At 36.8% G+C, this 17,205-nt stretch overlaps 1 protein-coding gene across 4 annotated transcripts in view; it reads left to right on the forward strand.

Moving 5' to 3' along the window:
* Positions 1-17,205, forward strand: part of SERPINI1 (serpin family I member 1) — a 71,705-nt gene that overhangs the window by 42,132 nt on the left and 12,368 nt on the right. For 3 of the 4 annotated variants that reach the window (XM_004756514.3, XM_004756515.3, XM_004756513.3), the window contains 5 exons: positions 2,156-2,422; positions 3,453-3,683; positions 5,858-6,052; positions 7,407-7,611; positions 13,127-13,224. In XM_004756514.3, coding sequence (XP_004756571.1) covers positions 2,173-2,422; positions 3,453-3,683; positions 5,858-6,052; positions 7,407-7,611; positions 13,127-13,224 — 979 coding nt within the window. In that variant the 5' untranslated portion in view covers positions 2,156-2,172. Of the gene's footprint in view, positions 1-1,242; positions 1,395-2,155; positions 2,423-3,452; positions 3,684-5,857; positions 6,053-7,406; positions 7,612-13,126; positions 13,225-17,205 lie in introns of those variants that run through there. The other variant, XM_045088607.1, reaches the window with a different exon arrangement.

Raw genomic sequence — 17,205 nt, forward strand, 5'->3', positions numbered from 1 at the left:
TTGTTGGTTGGCAATAGGTTGGTTTTTGTTTTATAGGAATGCAATCTTTTTATTAACCTTAAATTTGATAATTGTGTTAAAAGCAATGGTTTCCAAATAGCCATGTTACTGAATGACGGAAGGATACCACTCCCATACAGTGACTTTAGCTTCATGGTCTTCTACTAGATAACATTAAATGAAAGTAATGAGGCCCAGCTTTGGGTCTTTGTAGGGTATGTCAGACAGCAGTAATTGTATCATGAGTAAGATCATGGGCCCTTGAGTCGGACTTGGATTTCTGAGTTCTAGTAACCAGTGTTACATCCTAAGTATTAAATACTGGACATATCTTAGGGTCTCTTTCAATTTGGAAGGGTACCTGCTAAATTTCCATCTGAATCTAGAGATTGAGAAAGTTGCCCTATTCTGCTTCTACCTTTTACTGGAATCGTCTGGAATACAGAAGGCGGGGCGGGGGGGCGGTTTGCGGGATTCCACGGCAGCCTCCCATGGACAGCCCCAGCCCGCAGGCTGGCGGGGCAGCTGTGTTCTGCGCCCCAGTGCTTCAGTCTCAGTGCTGCCTGCGCCACTGACACCGTTCTGCGGCAATGCACTTGATCCCCCACAGGCAACCGTCCTCCCTCCCACAGCAGGGTTGTGAGAGTCCCTATTTACATAATTTACATACAGGCTGAGCCTTACCTTCCTAAACCAAGGAAAAGGGATCTAAACCTTAATAGGAAAGCAGAGGGGTGATAGCTCGTAGTTTCTCAGACCAAAAAAACAAAAAACAAAAAACAACAACAGCTGCAAAAAACTGCTCCTCCAAACAGAACCCTAAAATGTGCAGGATTTACAAACTAATAGGCAGTTTTCCGGAAGTTGAGATTAAAAACACTACAGGAGTGAGGGGGACGTTCTGACTCAAACCCCTGTCAGAAACACCTTGCTCTTAAGTAAAATGTGCCTGCCTTCCTTCTGGTAAGGAACAGGGACTGTGAACGCTCCATGCTCATTGAAATACAGCTTTCCGAATGTGTTTGCTCAGGATCTCTTTACATGTTGTTTTGAGGATATTTTTTTTTTTCCTTGAAGGTCAAGAACTAGTAAAGCTACTTAATTGTTTGACTAGGCAGGTCAGCTTTTAGATGCCTGCAGTGACAAAGAGGGAGAATACAAGGAAGAAGGAAATTCTGTCCCAGCTGTGTGCTGGTCAGTCTGCGCTGTTTGTGGGGAGACAGGGCTTCTGGAATACTGGTGTGCCAGGAGGAAGAAATGTTAGCCAGAGATATCTGGGCACCCACACTTTCTCTTCCAAAGAGAAAATGGTTCAAGGACCAGATAAGCCTGATACTCATTGAAATAGAAGCATCAGTATAAGCTGAAATGGTAAATCAGCCTGAGTTTAAAAGGTCAGTATGGTCGAAGCCTCCTCCCTGCCCAGAGATGGCCACTGGGAGCAGCAGCCTCACAGGGAGCCACGGTGGAAGGGAAAAGCACACAAGAATGTGCTGAACCTGCTTCTTCTCTGGGTTACCACTTCCTGTGGGTTCTGCAGCTGGGGTTGATACACTGGGGCCGGTGGCAGGTGTGTATCTGATCTTTTCCTGCCAACTGGCAACCCAGTTGCATGGTGCATTAATTTTTATAAATTACAGTAAATGGGTAAACCAACATTTTCAAATGCCTGACTTCACTAGTTCCTCTTAAACCCTGTAAATATCTTTTGGTTTCCATTATAGTTCTCCTGGACGTGTGTAGTTTGATGTAAATTAGAGTAAATTGTGTCAAAATCATGACCAAAATATATATGGTGAAGATATGAGAAATTGATACAATAGCCTCACCAAACATGGTCTTTAATTATCCATTATATATGTAGCTATACATACTCTTCACCCCATGAAGGTGGGGACCAGGGCGACCCTGTTCCTGGAAATATCCTCAGAATTAGCAGTGTAATTTGTCCATTTGACTATTAATTGCCTTTTTAAAAATAGTATCTCCCAACATATTCTTTAAAGGGACTTTTGTTAGGAGATATTAGCACTGTAAATGTTTAGAAAATTGGTTTGCTTTACAACTTTGCCAAGAAATAATTCTTCTTCTTCTTATTTTTTTGCCTTTCACTCCATTCTCAGTGATAATTAATATGGAAATTATTGTTTTCCAGGCTTGAGCTCTCCCAACATGGCTTTCCTTGGACTCTTCTCTTTGCTGATTCTACAAAGTCTGGCTTTAGGGGCCACTTTCCCTGATGAAACCATTGCTGAGTTGTCAGTGAATATGTATAACCATCTTCGAGCCACTGGGGAAGATGAAAATATTCTTTTCTCTCCATTGAGTGTTACCTTCGCTATAGGAATGATGGAACTTGGGGCCCAAGGGTCTACCCTGAAAGAAATCCGTCATTCAATGGGATATGATAACCTGAAAAATGGTGAGTGTGCTTAGGTTTAATTTATCAAGGTGGTTTGGCTTTAACTTTCTACTCAATTGTCTTTGGCCACAGGTAGCACTATTCATACAATGTGAGAAAGTGATCTCACTAGGATGGTATGGTTAGGAGAACCATCAGGAAACCCAAGAAAAGTAGTAATTTCTTGCTACATCCTTAGCTGAGTTAATCTAAGGAAATTGTAGATTTTATTATCATTATTATTATTATTTAAATAAACCTCACTGTGACAAATAAAAGCAAACATGGTTCTTACTGAGTTTTCAGTCTAGAGGAAGAGGCATGTGTAAATTAATTATCACATAAATGAAAAATTACAACCATGATAACTGCTAGAAGAAAAGCAACAAGATTCTCTAAGAATATCAGAAATTTTTGCTTAAAACCAACTGTATCTTCATTTTTAAAGTAGCATCCAAGAATTTTTTTGAAATGTTTTATTATTATGAAAATGTTATGTATTGGAGAAAGTTTTTAGCCAAAAGGTATTTTGTAATCATTTTGACATGATGTATGAGTTCTATTTTAACATTTTTAATATGCATGAGAATCAACTCATTAAAAAGTTAAGAACTCTGATTTCTAAGGGACTTTTCTAGTTATAAGGCAAAAAAAAGTTCAGTGAAAGTAAAATTTCAAGGAATATTTTGATTTTTAAAATAGGTAATTAAGCTTAATTCTTATTCTTTAATTATAGAATGAAGACCAATTTAATGAGAATAACCCTAAGCACTTTGAAAGGAGACAACCAAAAAAATCTCTATAATAGATTCTACCAAGACATCAGTTAAAATGAAAAATAATATCCGTTCAAAATACTCAAAAGTTAATTTGAAAATCTAGAAATGGCACAAATATTGGAGCCTCCTTGTCATGTTGCTATGGGGAATAAATACCGCTCTTCCCTTGGGCTCCTGTCTCATATCTCTCCCTTGCTGTGTTTTGGTGCTTCTCCACTCCCGTGGTCATTCACTGTGTTTGTTCCACTAATAAACTTTTTGCCATTTTGCAGGTGATGAATTTTCCTTCTTGAAGGATTTTTCTAACATGGTCACTGCTAAAGAGAGCCAGTATGTGATGAAAGTTGCCAACTCCCTCTTCGTGCAAAATGGATTTCATGTCAATGAGGAATTTTTGCAAATGCTGAAAAAGTACTTTAAAGCAGAAGTAAATCATGTGGACTTCAGTCAAAATATAGCTGTGGCCAACCATATCAATAAGTGGGTGGAGAATAACACAAATAGTATGTCATTTAGTTCCTTTCTTTCTCTGGTAGCTTAGTTTTAACTCTCTTCTACTTCTGAAATTATTTGTCTCTTCACTCTGATTGGATTTTTGAATGTTAACATTTAGTCGAGTATCTAATAATTATTTTGTATAGATTATAGTCTTTTTAGAGGCATTGCTTATGAATAAACATTTTTGAAAGAATTTAAATCTTTTGGCATGTGAAGAATTTTGGCACTGTGATAAATAAGTCTGAAATCTGTCTCTCCAATCATGGTTTTCCTCTGCATGGTAATCCTAACTACTGTATGGAATTTTGCTTGAGCTGACTTATTTAAGAAGTTAGATGCCAGTTAGAATGGCAGTTGGTGGACCTCTTAAAAATAAATTAAAAATAGAATATAAGAGAGAGTTAAAAATCAGAGTTGAGCTTTATTTTTTTAAGATTTTATTTATTTATTCGAGAGAGAGAGACAGAGCACAAGCAGGGGGAGAGGCAGACACAGACTCCCCACTGAGCTGAAAGCCTGACATGGGGCTCCATCTCAGGGCCTGGAGATCATGACCTGAGCTGAAGGCAGATACCTAACCATCTTAACCACAATCTGGGCCACACCCAGGTGCCCCCAGAGTTGGGCTTTTAAATGGCAGAACTTGATTGATAATCAAAAGAATGGTATAGGATTTCTTTAAAAAGGAGTAGCCATTTTAATTCCAAATAAGTGGAGAATTAGAAAGAGATACATTTATTTTAAAATTTATTTCTAATCTTGGGGCACCTGGCTGGCTTAGTTGGTGGAACATTTGACACTTGATCTTGGAGTTGTGAGTTTGAGCCCCCATTGGGTGAAAAAAAAATTTTTTTTTAAATCTTTAAAAAATAATAAATAAAATTTGTTTTTAATCTATTCTTTAAAAATGTATTTAAGCTTTCCATATGTGTCATATTTTACCATTTTATTTTCTAACTTTACCATCAAAATATTGAAATTAGAATTTTTAAAATGAGACCAAATTTCAAGTAGATTGCAGATGTTCACTAAGTTAATTCATACTGTCAGAACTCCCCAAATAATGTCAATCTAATATATTTTATTTTGGAACAATAACAAAAATACCTGACCACATGCCCTATGTCCTCATCCCAAAAATTCTGAGGCACCTTTGTGAGCACCTAGAGAAGTATTATCATTAGTAAAATGAGAGAATATAAATTTTGGTTCTTTTTTAACTATGACATTAAAATGTAGGATAAAAGAAACTTATGTTTGTATTTTATCATTCAAAGAATAAGTCAAGAATAATAATCCACTTTGAGTAGACTGAATGATTAAAAGCTATTTCCAAAATCTTTTTAACATTTTTAGTGGGACGCCTGGTGGCTCAGTTGGTTAAGCAGCTGCCTTCCACCTTGGATCATGATCCTGGGGTCTTGGGATAGAGACCTGCTATGGGGCTCCCTGCTCAGTGGGGAGCTGGCTTCTCCCTCTTCCTGCTATTCCCCCTGCTTGTGCTCTCTCTCTCTCTTTCTCTCTGTCAAATGAATAGGTAAAATCTTTTTAAAATTTTTTAAAATAAACATTTTTTTGCTATCAACAAAGACCCAATATCTTTGAAAACAGATTTGTAAGGAGACATTTCAAATCATAGATAATATGGCATCATGAGTTCAATTGGCTTTCACTCATCTGTTTTCACCTAGTCAAATGTAATTGTTATATTCTGTGGAAAGATAGCCAATATACATGGGGGACATTTTTGAACTGAATGACATTTTAATCACATATGTTGTTCAAGAATAAACCTGGTGATGATTACGGAGCGCTTACTCTGTGTTAAGAGTTGTACACACATCATCACAACTAGAAAGTGGTAAAGTCTGGGATTCTGTTGTACATGGTTCTATCATTTCTGCAAGTGTCAAGATCCTACCAGTGTTATGTCAGGTGGGTCTGTTTTAGACCTCCTTAATCTGTATTTTGTGTGTGTGTGTGTGTGTGTGTGTATGCATGTGTGGGTGTATATGTAACATTTTTCCTTTGAAAGCAGGACACTTAATTTTTTTGTCAATTTGGTATTGGTACATGTTTTTTCTGGATTACTCTATCAGATGGTAGTTTGATAATCTTTGGGTCCCCTTTCACCTTCAGATTTAATATGAATGTTCATCTATTCATTTTTCCTGAATAGGTCTGTTGAAGGATTTGGTATCCCCCAGGGATTTTGATGCCGGCACTCATTTGGCCCTCATCAATGCTGTCTATTTCAAGGGGAGCTGGAAGTCACAATTTAGACCTGAAAATACTAGAACCTTTTCCTTCACCAAAGATGATGAAAGTGAAGTCCAAATTCCAATGATGTATCAACAAGGGGAATTTTATTATGGTAAGACATTCTGGCTTTTATTTCTCTCTTCCTGCAGTGTATTAATTAATTTTTAAGAAAGAATGTGAAATATTTATTATTCAAATAGCTTGTCAGTCTCGTTTGAGCTGCAATTCAGTTTCCTTGGCTCAATTTTCAAAGGCCTCTAATTAGATCCTGAGTGAATATTACATGCATTGACAGTTTTCCAGTAGACTTCTTTAAATTATGAAGTTGATTACACCTGCAGAGTGGCTTTATTCCCATGTACCTTGTAAAGAACATTATAAGTTACTCCAGAAAGCCATTGGATTTGGGGTGGTTGTCAGTGACCCATATGTTCCGCTTTGCCCTTGCTTTGGATTCCTTACCACTTTTTGAATTACAAGCATTTCTTTAAAACTTTGCTTTCAGACTGTGTATGTTTGGTCAGATGTCATTACTCATTCATAGTTTCATTTATTGAAAGTCTGTGATTTGTGATACAACTTAGGATCCTTGGCATTATTTTCAGAGATATTTCATTGGACTTCTCAGAGGTTTAGGGTGTCAATCTTTCTTACACGCTGCAATGAACTGTATTCTTACCCACTCTACTTGAGAACCAAATGTTCAAAGGTCTAAAGGACCTAGATTAGTTATAGGAAAATGCACATAACAGAAGCATTACATTTTCTTTTTGAAAATGGGGGAAATTTTAAGGTAGCAACAGGACCATTTGCTTTAGAGACTTCTTTATGTTTTTATGGAAGCCTGGTGAATTTAGCTAAGTTATTGGAATAAAAATCCCATTACCTAACCAACCTTTATTACCTAATATAGAGGTCTTAAGCACCACAAATACCCTAGATAACTACCTAGATAATGTAATAGATTTCATTTTGACTATGCTATCTTGGCCTCAAAACTTTTAGTTGTGGTAATAATAAAGTCCTAGGTATTACGTAGTCCATTTTCCCCTTCTTAGAAATCCAGTGGGTATTGGCAAATGTGAACTACATCTAAGTTAGATCTAGGGCTTTGTTTTTCTAACCAGGACTGATCATTGCTTCTGAAGATATTCTTTAACTAAATATTCATCTGAAGTATCTCATTTAAAAATAAAAAGTAAGTCTAGAGAATATATTATGACAATTATGATATAATTCTGGGGATTCTAAGATGAAATAAATACTTTAGGACTGAAGGTTCACTTGATTTCAGGAGCTTTAAAAACAAAACAAAACAAAACCCCAAAAGCCTTTTTTCTCAGATACCTGGATACACACACACACACACACACACACACACACTATTTTGGAAGACAGTTAAAACAAATTAAACCTTTTATTTGAACTTGGATATGGGCCTTTTATCACTTTTATTTTTGTTTTAGGAGAATTTAGTGATGGTTCCAATGAAGCTGGGGGTATCTACCAAGTCCTAGAAATACCCTATGAGGGAGAGGAGATAAGTATGATGCTGGTATTGTCCAGGCAGGAAGTTCCACTGGCCACGCTGGAGCCATTGGTCAAAGCACAACTGATTGAAGAATGGGCAAACTCTGTGAAGAAACAAAAAGTGGAAGTGTACCTGCCCAGGTAAGATGTTCCTGTGGGACTCCCTCCAACAGCATAGTGGGAGAGATTTCAATGTAGTTTCCCACTCAGGTCCAAATACCTTTGAATTTTAAGTCTCAGCTACTTTCTTCCCCTACTCCCCTTCTTCTTGTCCCCTTCCCTTCCTCCTCCTTTTTTAAAAGTCGTCTTTTGTACTCACGAGGTCCTGCCCAGAGACACAAGCTCAAGCTCCCTTATCGATTCACTCAGTACTATTTCCTAAGACCTAGTTTCAGATCCTAGTCAATAATCTTAGCTTCATTTTAGAATGTTTCTCAGTAGATCGTCTCTGAATATCATTTGCATTGGCAGTCTTCTGTATTTCATTAATATTTAAAGTTGATTATAGCTGGAGAGAAAACAATCTCCCACATTGTTGGAAGAAGCGCAAGCAAGTTTCTGTGCTCAGTGCCAAGATGCGATCATAAATAAGAAGGAGAAAGATTAAAATTCGCCCTGTGGATTAAATAATAAAATCTGTGCAGGGCCTAGATGTTCTTCTCAACCTGATCTCTGGCCATTCACCACAACAACACTTGGTAGCATGTTCTATCTATGTGCTTGTTGCTATGCTACATACAGATAGCATGCTTTTTCCTGCCTCTGGGTCTCTGCATGTTTTTGCATTGGCCTAAAATGCTCTTCTCATGTTTCTTTGCCTGATACTGATTATTGTGTATGTCTCTGTATATTTCTCTTTTTGATAAAAAGAGAAATTCAGTATAGTATTAACTCTTCCCTTATTAAATTCCATGAACTAAGTGCAGCATGGCCAAATGCTTCAATTCTGTGAGAATGCAAAGTTATTTAGGATGATTTTAACAGAATGCAAAGTTATTTAGGATGATTTTAACAGAATTCTAAATGAATGCTTAGTAAGGATCACATATTCTAATTCAAGCATATTCACTAGAAAATGTGGCCTCCAGGTCCTGTCCACTGAGAAATGGAACATGGCAGCAAAAGAAAATTAAATTTTCATTTTCTAAGAGATACTCTTCAATTATGAAATAGTTTAGCTTGTTTGCTCATATTAATGCCTGATACTAAACTAGGCACAGTTAATTACCATGTATCCATTTCGCCAGAATTTCTATGAACTCTCCCTCTGCCTGGTTAATGCATAGAGAGAAAATAGCTACATAACATAATATAGCTACATAACATGAATCTGGTTTCCCTTTTAAAGAAATTGACTGTTTTCAAATACTTACGTGTAGATAATAATCAATAGGAAAAAATATACCCCTTCCATTTTACAGTATTAGAATCCACTAAGTGTTCAGTGAGAATAATCATGTTTATGACCTCATTTTAGCAGAGGTTAAAAAGTTTTAATAGCCATTTCCTAGGTTTACTCAGGTGTCTGTCTTAAAATGTTTGTCTGGTTTTATTCACATGGAGATACTACTCTGAAATGGCAACTTTGCATTTCTGTAATTTTACCAATTCTTGTCCTGCTCCACAGGTGCTTTTACTTTCTACTATATTAGATTTCATGCATATAGGTTCTAAATGCCTTTCTTAAAAGGTATAGGGTATTTTGAGGGGGGAAAAGGGGACAACTACTTTTGTATTTTTATTATTTTTCCCTCTGAACAATAAGCCCTATAGGAATCAGATACTGAATTGAAATTGTATTTTTATCCAAAATACAAAACTCTATTCAGGAGAGGGTAAAATTGCTATACATATGTGATATCACAAATCCAGTGAAATATCAAAAGGTTAATACATAGTCATACATTTCTAAGATTTAATGGACACTACCAAATATTCTTCCAATATATTCATGGTAGCAAAAACAGTTTGGCTAATATAGATTAAAAAAATATATGTAAGATATCAAAAAAGGACTTTAGAATAATGTCTAACATCCTATAATTATTATGTATTACCATTATTATTATTTATTTTCAGTATACCTTTTAAGTCCTAGTATTCACCTTGTGTTAACCTATGGATAACTTTACATATACTTTTCTTCCAGTAAGATTTTTTAAAAACCTTATTCTCATGAACATTACCTTCTTCATTATATAAGGTGCAAGAAGATGGTTCTAAAATAAAAATCAAATACCTTAATATTTGGAATGCAGGGGTACCTGGCTGTCGTATCATTCCACTCTTGACTTTTGTAGTCTCAGATTTGTCATTTGGGATCAGAGTGCTGTAAATCAATGGATATAAAGTGGTTTTCTATTTTGTAAGCAGAGACCATCCTTTTACTTGGAAAATGATTGTCTTAGAAATAAAGCACTTTCGTTTCATGTTTATAAAAGAAAACTAATACATAAGCCATCCGATATTGTTCTTTAACATAAGTGCTTTTTCTCTGGGCTTTTCTACAGAGGGTGTCTTGATTAGTTTCTTAATTGCTTACAAGTTGTATAAATCTCCTTATATGTAATATATATTTATTCTTTCTTAACATTTGCTCTCCACACCGGAGATATGGAGATGCTTCTGCCCTCTACATACCTCTTCAACTTACTCAGAAAGTTGCAAATGCATATTTACATTGTTAAAATAGGCATGCCTTTGGGTTTAAAAAAGCAAGGTTGTGGCTTTTTATTTTTGAGTTTGGTGGGCGAAATGTAAAATCTACCTATGGTTTGTTTGATTGTTTTTAAATAGCCATCGTTAGAATTGTAGTTCTTAGAGGTGGGGCACTTTGCAGTCAGACAGGCCTTAGCTCATATGCTCATTCTACCACCTACTAGCTGTGTGACTATGGCAAGTTGCTTGGCTTGACTAAATTTCAGTTTGTTCTTCTGAAGAATAGAGACAACAATGCATCATCTCCTAGGATTCTGTGACGTTATCATAGGGATGATTAAATGAGATACTATATGTAAAAGGATTTGTGTAGTGTCTGGGACACAGTGAGCCCTCAGGTATGGGAGATGATAATGATTGTTAGTGTCTGTACTAAAGATTATTTAAGATTATTAAAGATTATTAGCCCTCAGTTATGGGAGGTGATAATGATTGTTAGTGTCTGTATTAAGGATTATTTAAGATTATTAAAGATTATTAGTCTCTAATATGTGAATATTAGTCTCTATTAAGAGGAAAGAGTTAGTAAATGGATGACAGCTGTTTCTCAGTAGTTTGATAAGGAAAGAAAGACAAGAGATGGATAAATAGAAATTGTTCACATCCCATCTTCAACTTTGAACAAACAGTCATGGTCACCTAGATTTTTTTCACTTCAACCTATGTATATTGTCCTATGCTAGATACTACAGATATTGAAATAAAAAAGACACTAGATTTGACTCATTTACAGCTAAAGCAGCAGAGATGAAACAGCAATTTAATCAAATTACTCCACCATTACTAAAATGCAAATATACAATACCTTAACACCTATGATAATGTGAATGTTATATGAACTGCAATATCATAAATGCTGTAACCCAATCTGCCCTTTATTACATGCGTCCTACATACAGGCACCATCCTAAGACTTCTAGAAATCTTTGGGGCACCTGGTTGGCTCAGTTGATAGAGCATGCAATTTTTGATCTTAGGGTTAGGAGTTCGAGCCCTAAAATTTTTATTTTTAAAAATAAAAAAAAATTTTTTTAAGACTTCTAGAAACCTTATTTAATCCCCTTGACAATACTATGAGGCAGGTATTATCAATGTCAGCCAAATCCAAGGCTCAGAAACTAAGGAACTTGCCCAAATTCAGTCTGGCTAAATTACCATCCTCACCTGAAACAGCAAACCTCAGAAGTGTGAAACAAACCAGGTTGCTCTTAAGAAGCACAGAGAATCCTCTCCTAATCTCTTCCTTCACTTTCCTATTTTAGGTGGATCAGAACATACAGAATATGACCTGGGTCTGTGCCCCTGCTCTGCCATTTATTAGCCATCTGATCTTGGTCAAGTTATCTCATCTTTCTCCTCCTTGGTTTCTTCTTCTATTAACTGAGGATAATAATAATACTGACCTCCAGGGATTTTCGTGACGTTTAAATTAACGTTAGAGTCTTGGAATAGTTTTTGGTAGATCCATTAATGAATAATAAATATAAAGCACACACACAAAACACCTTAATCAAGCCATTGACGGTATTCTTTGAGACAGTCCATACTTCCCCACTCATCCCCCTTTTCCACTTTCACAATCAACATCTTCTTTTTGTAGGAAACAAAAGAAACAATGCCAAGTCCAAGTTAAAGTGTAGGATACACTTTATATGGTTTGATATGCTTGCTATACATTTATTTTTCTATTTGTCATAGAAATAGAACCTGCTAAAACTGTTTTCCCCTGACTATTCCTCTTGACGTCTGAGTCTTGTTTATAGCAACCATTTCCTTGTCATTCTTCTTAAAACCAGACATCAGAAATGATGCTAATGTGATGTTTTGTGACTGTCACAGACTTAGCTCTTTTAAGGATACAGCCCATTGCCTAAAAACTTATTTAGGATTTTTATTGATCAAACAGCAACATCTGAGGAAAAAAAGGAAACATTTACTTCTAGTTATTCTCACATTTTATAAAAAAAATAATAACCTTTGCTTAAAAAATGCTGCATTTGTGTGTTAAATGCAACCATGTTTCACTCCATATTTTTCACTAGAAAGATGGGTGAGACAATTCATTGGTTTGGGAGAGACTCTTTAATACGACTAATCAGATGCTCTGTGGAAACCATTTTTTTAAATTAATATTCTGCTCATGACCACTGTACTTATTTTCATTTCAGTTTTAAGTAATGTTTTATTTCTTCTTGCAAATGTGATGCACATTTATGTATAATTCATAAAGCCCATTAAAACAAAAAATACAAATTTGTTACTCTTTTGCTTAAAAAAGAATCTCTAATATAATTGTAAAAGTGTACAGTTTTTAAGATGTAATATTTAATTCACTTTTGTTGATTGGTACCATGAGAACAGGCTTAGGTCCTGGAGGTTAATATAACCAGGAAGATGCATATTGTTAACCTGATAGCTTTTATGTTTCCTTTCTGTGAGTGTATGAAGTTGAAATGTAAGAGGTATTCATTATACAGCAATTAGATACAGCATTGGCTTTCCCTTTTCACAGGAAGCTGAGCAAGGATACTAAGAGAATGAAATGCCTTGGGTAAATATTTGATTAGCCACTGACAGCTTAAAAAATCAAATGTATTACTAGGTCACACAATTTTGAAGGCTACTGAGTTACGAGTTTTATATTCTGGACCTCAAAACACTTACTCCATCCTATATATTACAGTTTTGTGTCCACATCAAATACTTTTCCTACTTAATAATCTAATACTATTCTGATACAATATTCTTTTTGCCGTCTCCTCTTTTTATGAGCACAATCAAGTACTACTTGCAGTCAGATGCCACCCAGTTTTAGCATAATTTACCATTAAAATCTACATATCCAACATTTTTATTCTTGTCCCAGGTAACAGGATACTGTAACTAAATACTTTAAAAGTGCTGTAACCAAATGCATTTCCCCCTATGTGTCCTCCAGGTTCACCGTGGAACAGGAAATTGATTTAAAAGATGTTTTGAAGGCTCTTGGAATAACTGAAGTTTTCATCAAAAATGCAAATTTGACAGCTTTGTCTGGTAGGAGATAAACACTAATTTTTTTAAAAAATGTTATTTCATGAAAGGTTTTAAAAATGATGATGCACCTTAAAGATTTAAGATCTTTAAATCTTAAAGATTTAAGAGTCAGAATTGTTCGAGGGTTGGGGCGCGGATAGAGAGGCCACTTTTAGGCAACAGGCTTAAGCAATACAAATTTGATCAAGGCAAAGGGGCCCAGAGAGAATGGCTGAATGTAGACAGGCCCATCAGGCGACTGACCTCAAAGTATCCATAGGCCCTACCTAGCCAATGGGCTACTTGCAACCAGGCACAGTTACCAAAAAGGGGAAAATCCCATATGTCAATATACTCCCTCAGCCTCCTCCCTCAAAAGCAGCCTTCACCCACCTGTCCTGCTCGTTGGTCCCTTATGGCATATTCACTAAATTTCTAGCTCCTTTAAAAAAACAAATAAATACATTTTCTTTTTTAAATGATGATGTTGAACCCTCTATTTACTATGGTGTTCTGAGGTAAAATAAAGTTATCATTTGTCAGATAAATATAACAAATACATTTACCTTCTATACACAAAGCTATAAATAACAGTTATCAACATTAAGTTTAGATTATTCTGGTCCATGTCTTATCTTCAACAGTAGATATTCTCCAGAAGACCTGTCCTGTACATCTTTAAATTCCCCTATCCTATCTGACACAATGCCTTGTAGATAATCAATAAACATGTTGATTTAATGCCTCAATATGTCCAGTTACAGGAACTAATATAGGATAGAAGGAAGAGAGGATAAATGCATGCCTGCTGTGAGAACCAGACACTTTTTAAAAGAATACCTAGTAAGATGATATAAAGATTATCTTAAGTCTTCAATAAGAAAAGAATGGTTTGGGGTTTTTTGTTTTTTTTTTTTTTTTTGGAGGGGGGTGGAGGGGTTGGGTGAGTCTGGTGGTGGGTATTATGGAGGGCACATATTTCATGGAGCACAGGGTGTGGTGCATAAACAATGAATCTTGGAACACTGGAAAAAATTAAATTAAATTTTTAAAAAAGGATGGTTTTGAAGAAGTAGCTTCCAAATATACCTGGCATATTGGGTGTTGAGTAATTTATTTTAAAAATCCCAACTGGGGGAAAACCTAGTTGAATTACTGGATTCAGATGCCCTAATTTGTTCAGGGTAACAACATTAAGTACTCAGAACATGTGAAATCCTTTTGGAAATATTTTAAGTAGCTAATCCCAAGACATTCATCATTGAAATAAGGTACCTGTGAGTTTAAGACTTAGCTTATAGGGGGCACCTGGGTGGCTCAGTGGGTTAAGCCTCTGCCTTCAGCTCAGGTCATGATCCCAGGGTCCAAGGATCAAGTCCCGCATCTGCTCAGCAGGGAGCCTGCTTCCTCCTCTCTCTCTGCCTGCTTTTCTGACTACCTGTGATCTCTCAATCTGTCAAATAAATAAAATCTTAAAAAAAAAAAAGACTTAGCTTATATAATGATGTTCTATCATTTCTATAGAATATGGAAAATAAGGGGCGCCTGGATGGCTCAGTGGGTTAAAGCCTCTGCCTTCGGCTCAGGTCATGATCTCAGCGTCTTGGGATCGAGCCCTGAATACAGCCCCGCATTGGGTTCTCTGCTCAGCGGGGAGCCTGCTTCCCTGCTTCTCTCTGCCTGCCTCTCTGCCTCCTTGTAATCTCTGTCAAATAAATGAATAAACTCTTTAAAAAAATATGGAATATAAAACAATCTATTTTCTGATGATATCAACACACACACACACACAGATATGTGTGTGATGTCTGATGATCTCAAGATAAAAAATAGCTCAGTGTGTAAGTCCTTTAGATATGCAATTTGTTGGACTCAACTCTCCAACCAGAGAGCTAAGGCATAGAATTTTCCTTAGCAGTTCATGTGCTACGGGAGAGAATTTAGTTTTCCTCTCTAGAATTAAGAACCTGTAGAAAGTCAAGCTGACTGAATAATAGCTTCTCAACTTGGACAATGGGGACCCAGGAATTGAATTCAGTGAAGTGGGTGCTAAATGAAATTGCATATACATGTGCAGTCACATGCATGTGCTTGCACACACACAAACACAAAAGAAAAAAGAGAGCAGAGATAGGTTCATAGCTTTCAGGAAATTCTCAAGGAGCTGATAATCAAAAAAGGCCTTGCCCTCCCAGATTTAGAATTGGACAGATTGTTTTCCAAGCAGGACTCAGCAGTGAGATGATATTCATGTATTTGATACTGTAGTTTTCACCCCTTAATTAGAGAACTTACTCTAAACACTCAAAACACTAGTAGAGTTTTTCTAAATGTCTACTGTATAAGTGATCCAAATTTTGCTGTCCACTAGAAAAATGCAAATTTTGCCAAAGTAAAGGTCTTCATGGCTCGCATCCAAGCTCCTACAACTTTGAAATTTTCAGTGGGATTGTCAAGGAGGTGGGACTGGTAGAGATTCAAAAGCTAATGGGTACTTTTGTGCTTGAGTCAGAAATGTGTATTTGCGGCTCAAGAATAGTATAGTTAAAAGTTCTTATGTTCCCTTCCTCAGGAATTGAGAGAATCTGTCTCCCATACTGGCCAAATTCCAGCTGGGTAATTACATTCCACTTTCTCACCATGGCTCTATTTTCTGTTTTATTAGAGATTCCTCACTGTTTCACCCAAACATCTATGCAGTTATTTGCCCCACATAGAATATCTGTGGCTTTTCAGTCCCAAGGAAGTCATGCTACAGTGGCCAGTCAATTATTGTGGTCAGTGTAGCTTAAAATTTTTGACATATCTGGGAGGTTTATGATGTAATATTTAACTGTCCAGAGACAATAGAGAATAAATATATATTATGAATGCAGATGGTTTGGAAATTTGAAATAATATGCGGATCTTTCAGAGTTCATATAGTCCACGTTGTGAAGGCTCTGTTGGTTTGACCAAACTTCAGTCAGAATTGAGTCCCTGTCAGAGTGCTCCCAGCGGCATGCCTGAGTCCTGGCACCCAGCTGACACTTGGGTGGCACACGGTCGACATACGCTGAAGGAGCAAACGACGGAGGAAGGAGAGAAGAAGTTTCTTCGTGGCCACATTCTCTATTACATTTCTTGGAACACTGAACTCCTTAAAACATCAGTAAGCAATCCGGACCGGCCATCCTCAACCACCATCCAATTTAGTCTTCAGGATGACGTGAGGAAAGGTCTAAAGCCAACTTCTCACGCTTTCAGGGGGAACTCTTTCATTCTTAACTCCCTAGTTTTTGCCAAGACCTTGGTAGCCTCAGCATGTGAGCTCAGCCCAAATAACACTTCCTTTTTCTCCCTCTCTCTCCCTCCTCCTCTCTCTCACCTGCTCTCTCTGTCACGGTCCCTCAATCTCTCTCTCTCTTTCTTTTTCTCTCTCTCACACACACATACGCATAATTTATGAATCATTCATTCAAAAACTATGGGGCGCCTGGGTGGCTCAGTCATTAGACGTCTGCCTTAGTTCGGCTCGGATCATGGTCCCAGAGTCCTGGGTTCGGGCCCCGCATTGGGCTCCCTGCTCCATTGAGAGCCTGCTTCTCCCTCTCCTATTCCCCTAGCTTGTGTTCCCTCTCTCGCTGTGTCTCTCTCTGTCAGATAAATAAAATCTTTAAAAAACAAAATGGAACAAAAACCTAGTGACACAACTATAAGACTTGCCTCTCTGCTTTTGCTAGATTTGATAGTATTTATTCCCTGCATCATTCATTCAGGCATCATATGCTCTGCCCTATGTGGCTGGTGTCCTTTTCACATGTCTAGGTTTTTGCCTCTCTAAATGATGTGAAAACCCTGCTGATTAAAGTGTCTATGATGTTTAGTAGTCCCTACAAGTACCCAGAAAGTTATTGACATTAACTGATTATTACTTTCTACCTTAATGAATTTCATGGGGAAAATTTCATGGTGTTTAAGGTATACATTAATTACGTTCAATGCCCTGTCTCTTCCTTTCAT

The sequence above is a fragment of the Mustela putorius genome, unplaced genomic scaffold, assembly GCF_011764305.1.
Source record: "Mustela putorius furo isolate JIRA1106 unplaced genomic scaffold, ASM1176430v1.1 tig00003834_pilon_pilon_pilon, whole genome shotgun sequence".
Classification (NCBI taxonomy): Eukaryota; Metazoa; Chordata; class Mammalia; order Carnivora; family Mustelidae; genus Mustela; species Mustela putorius.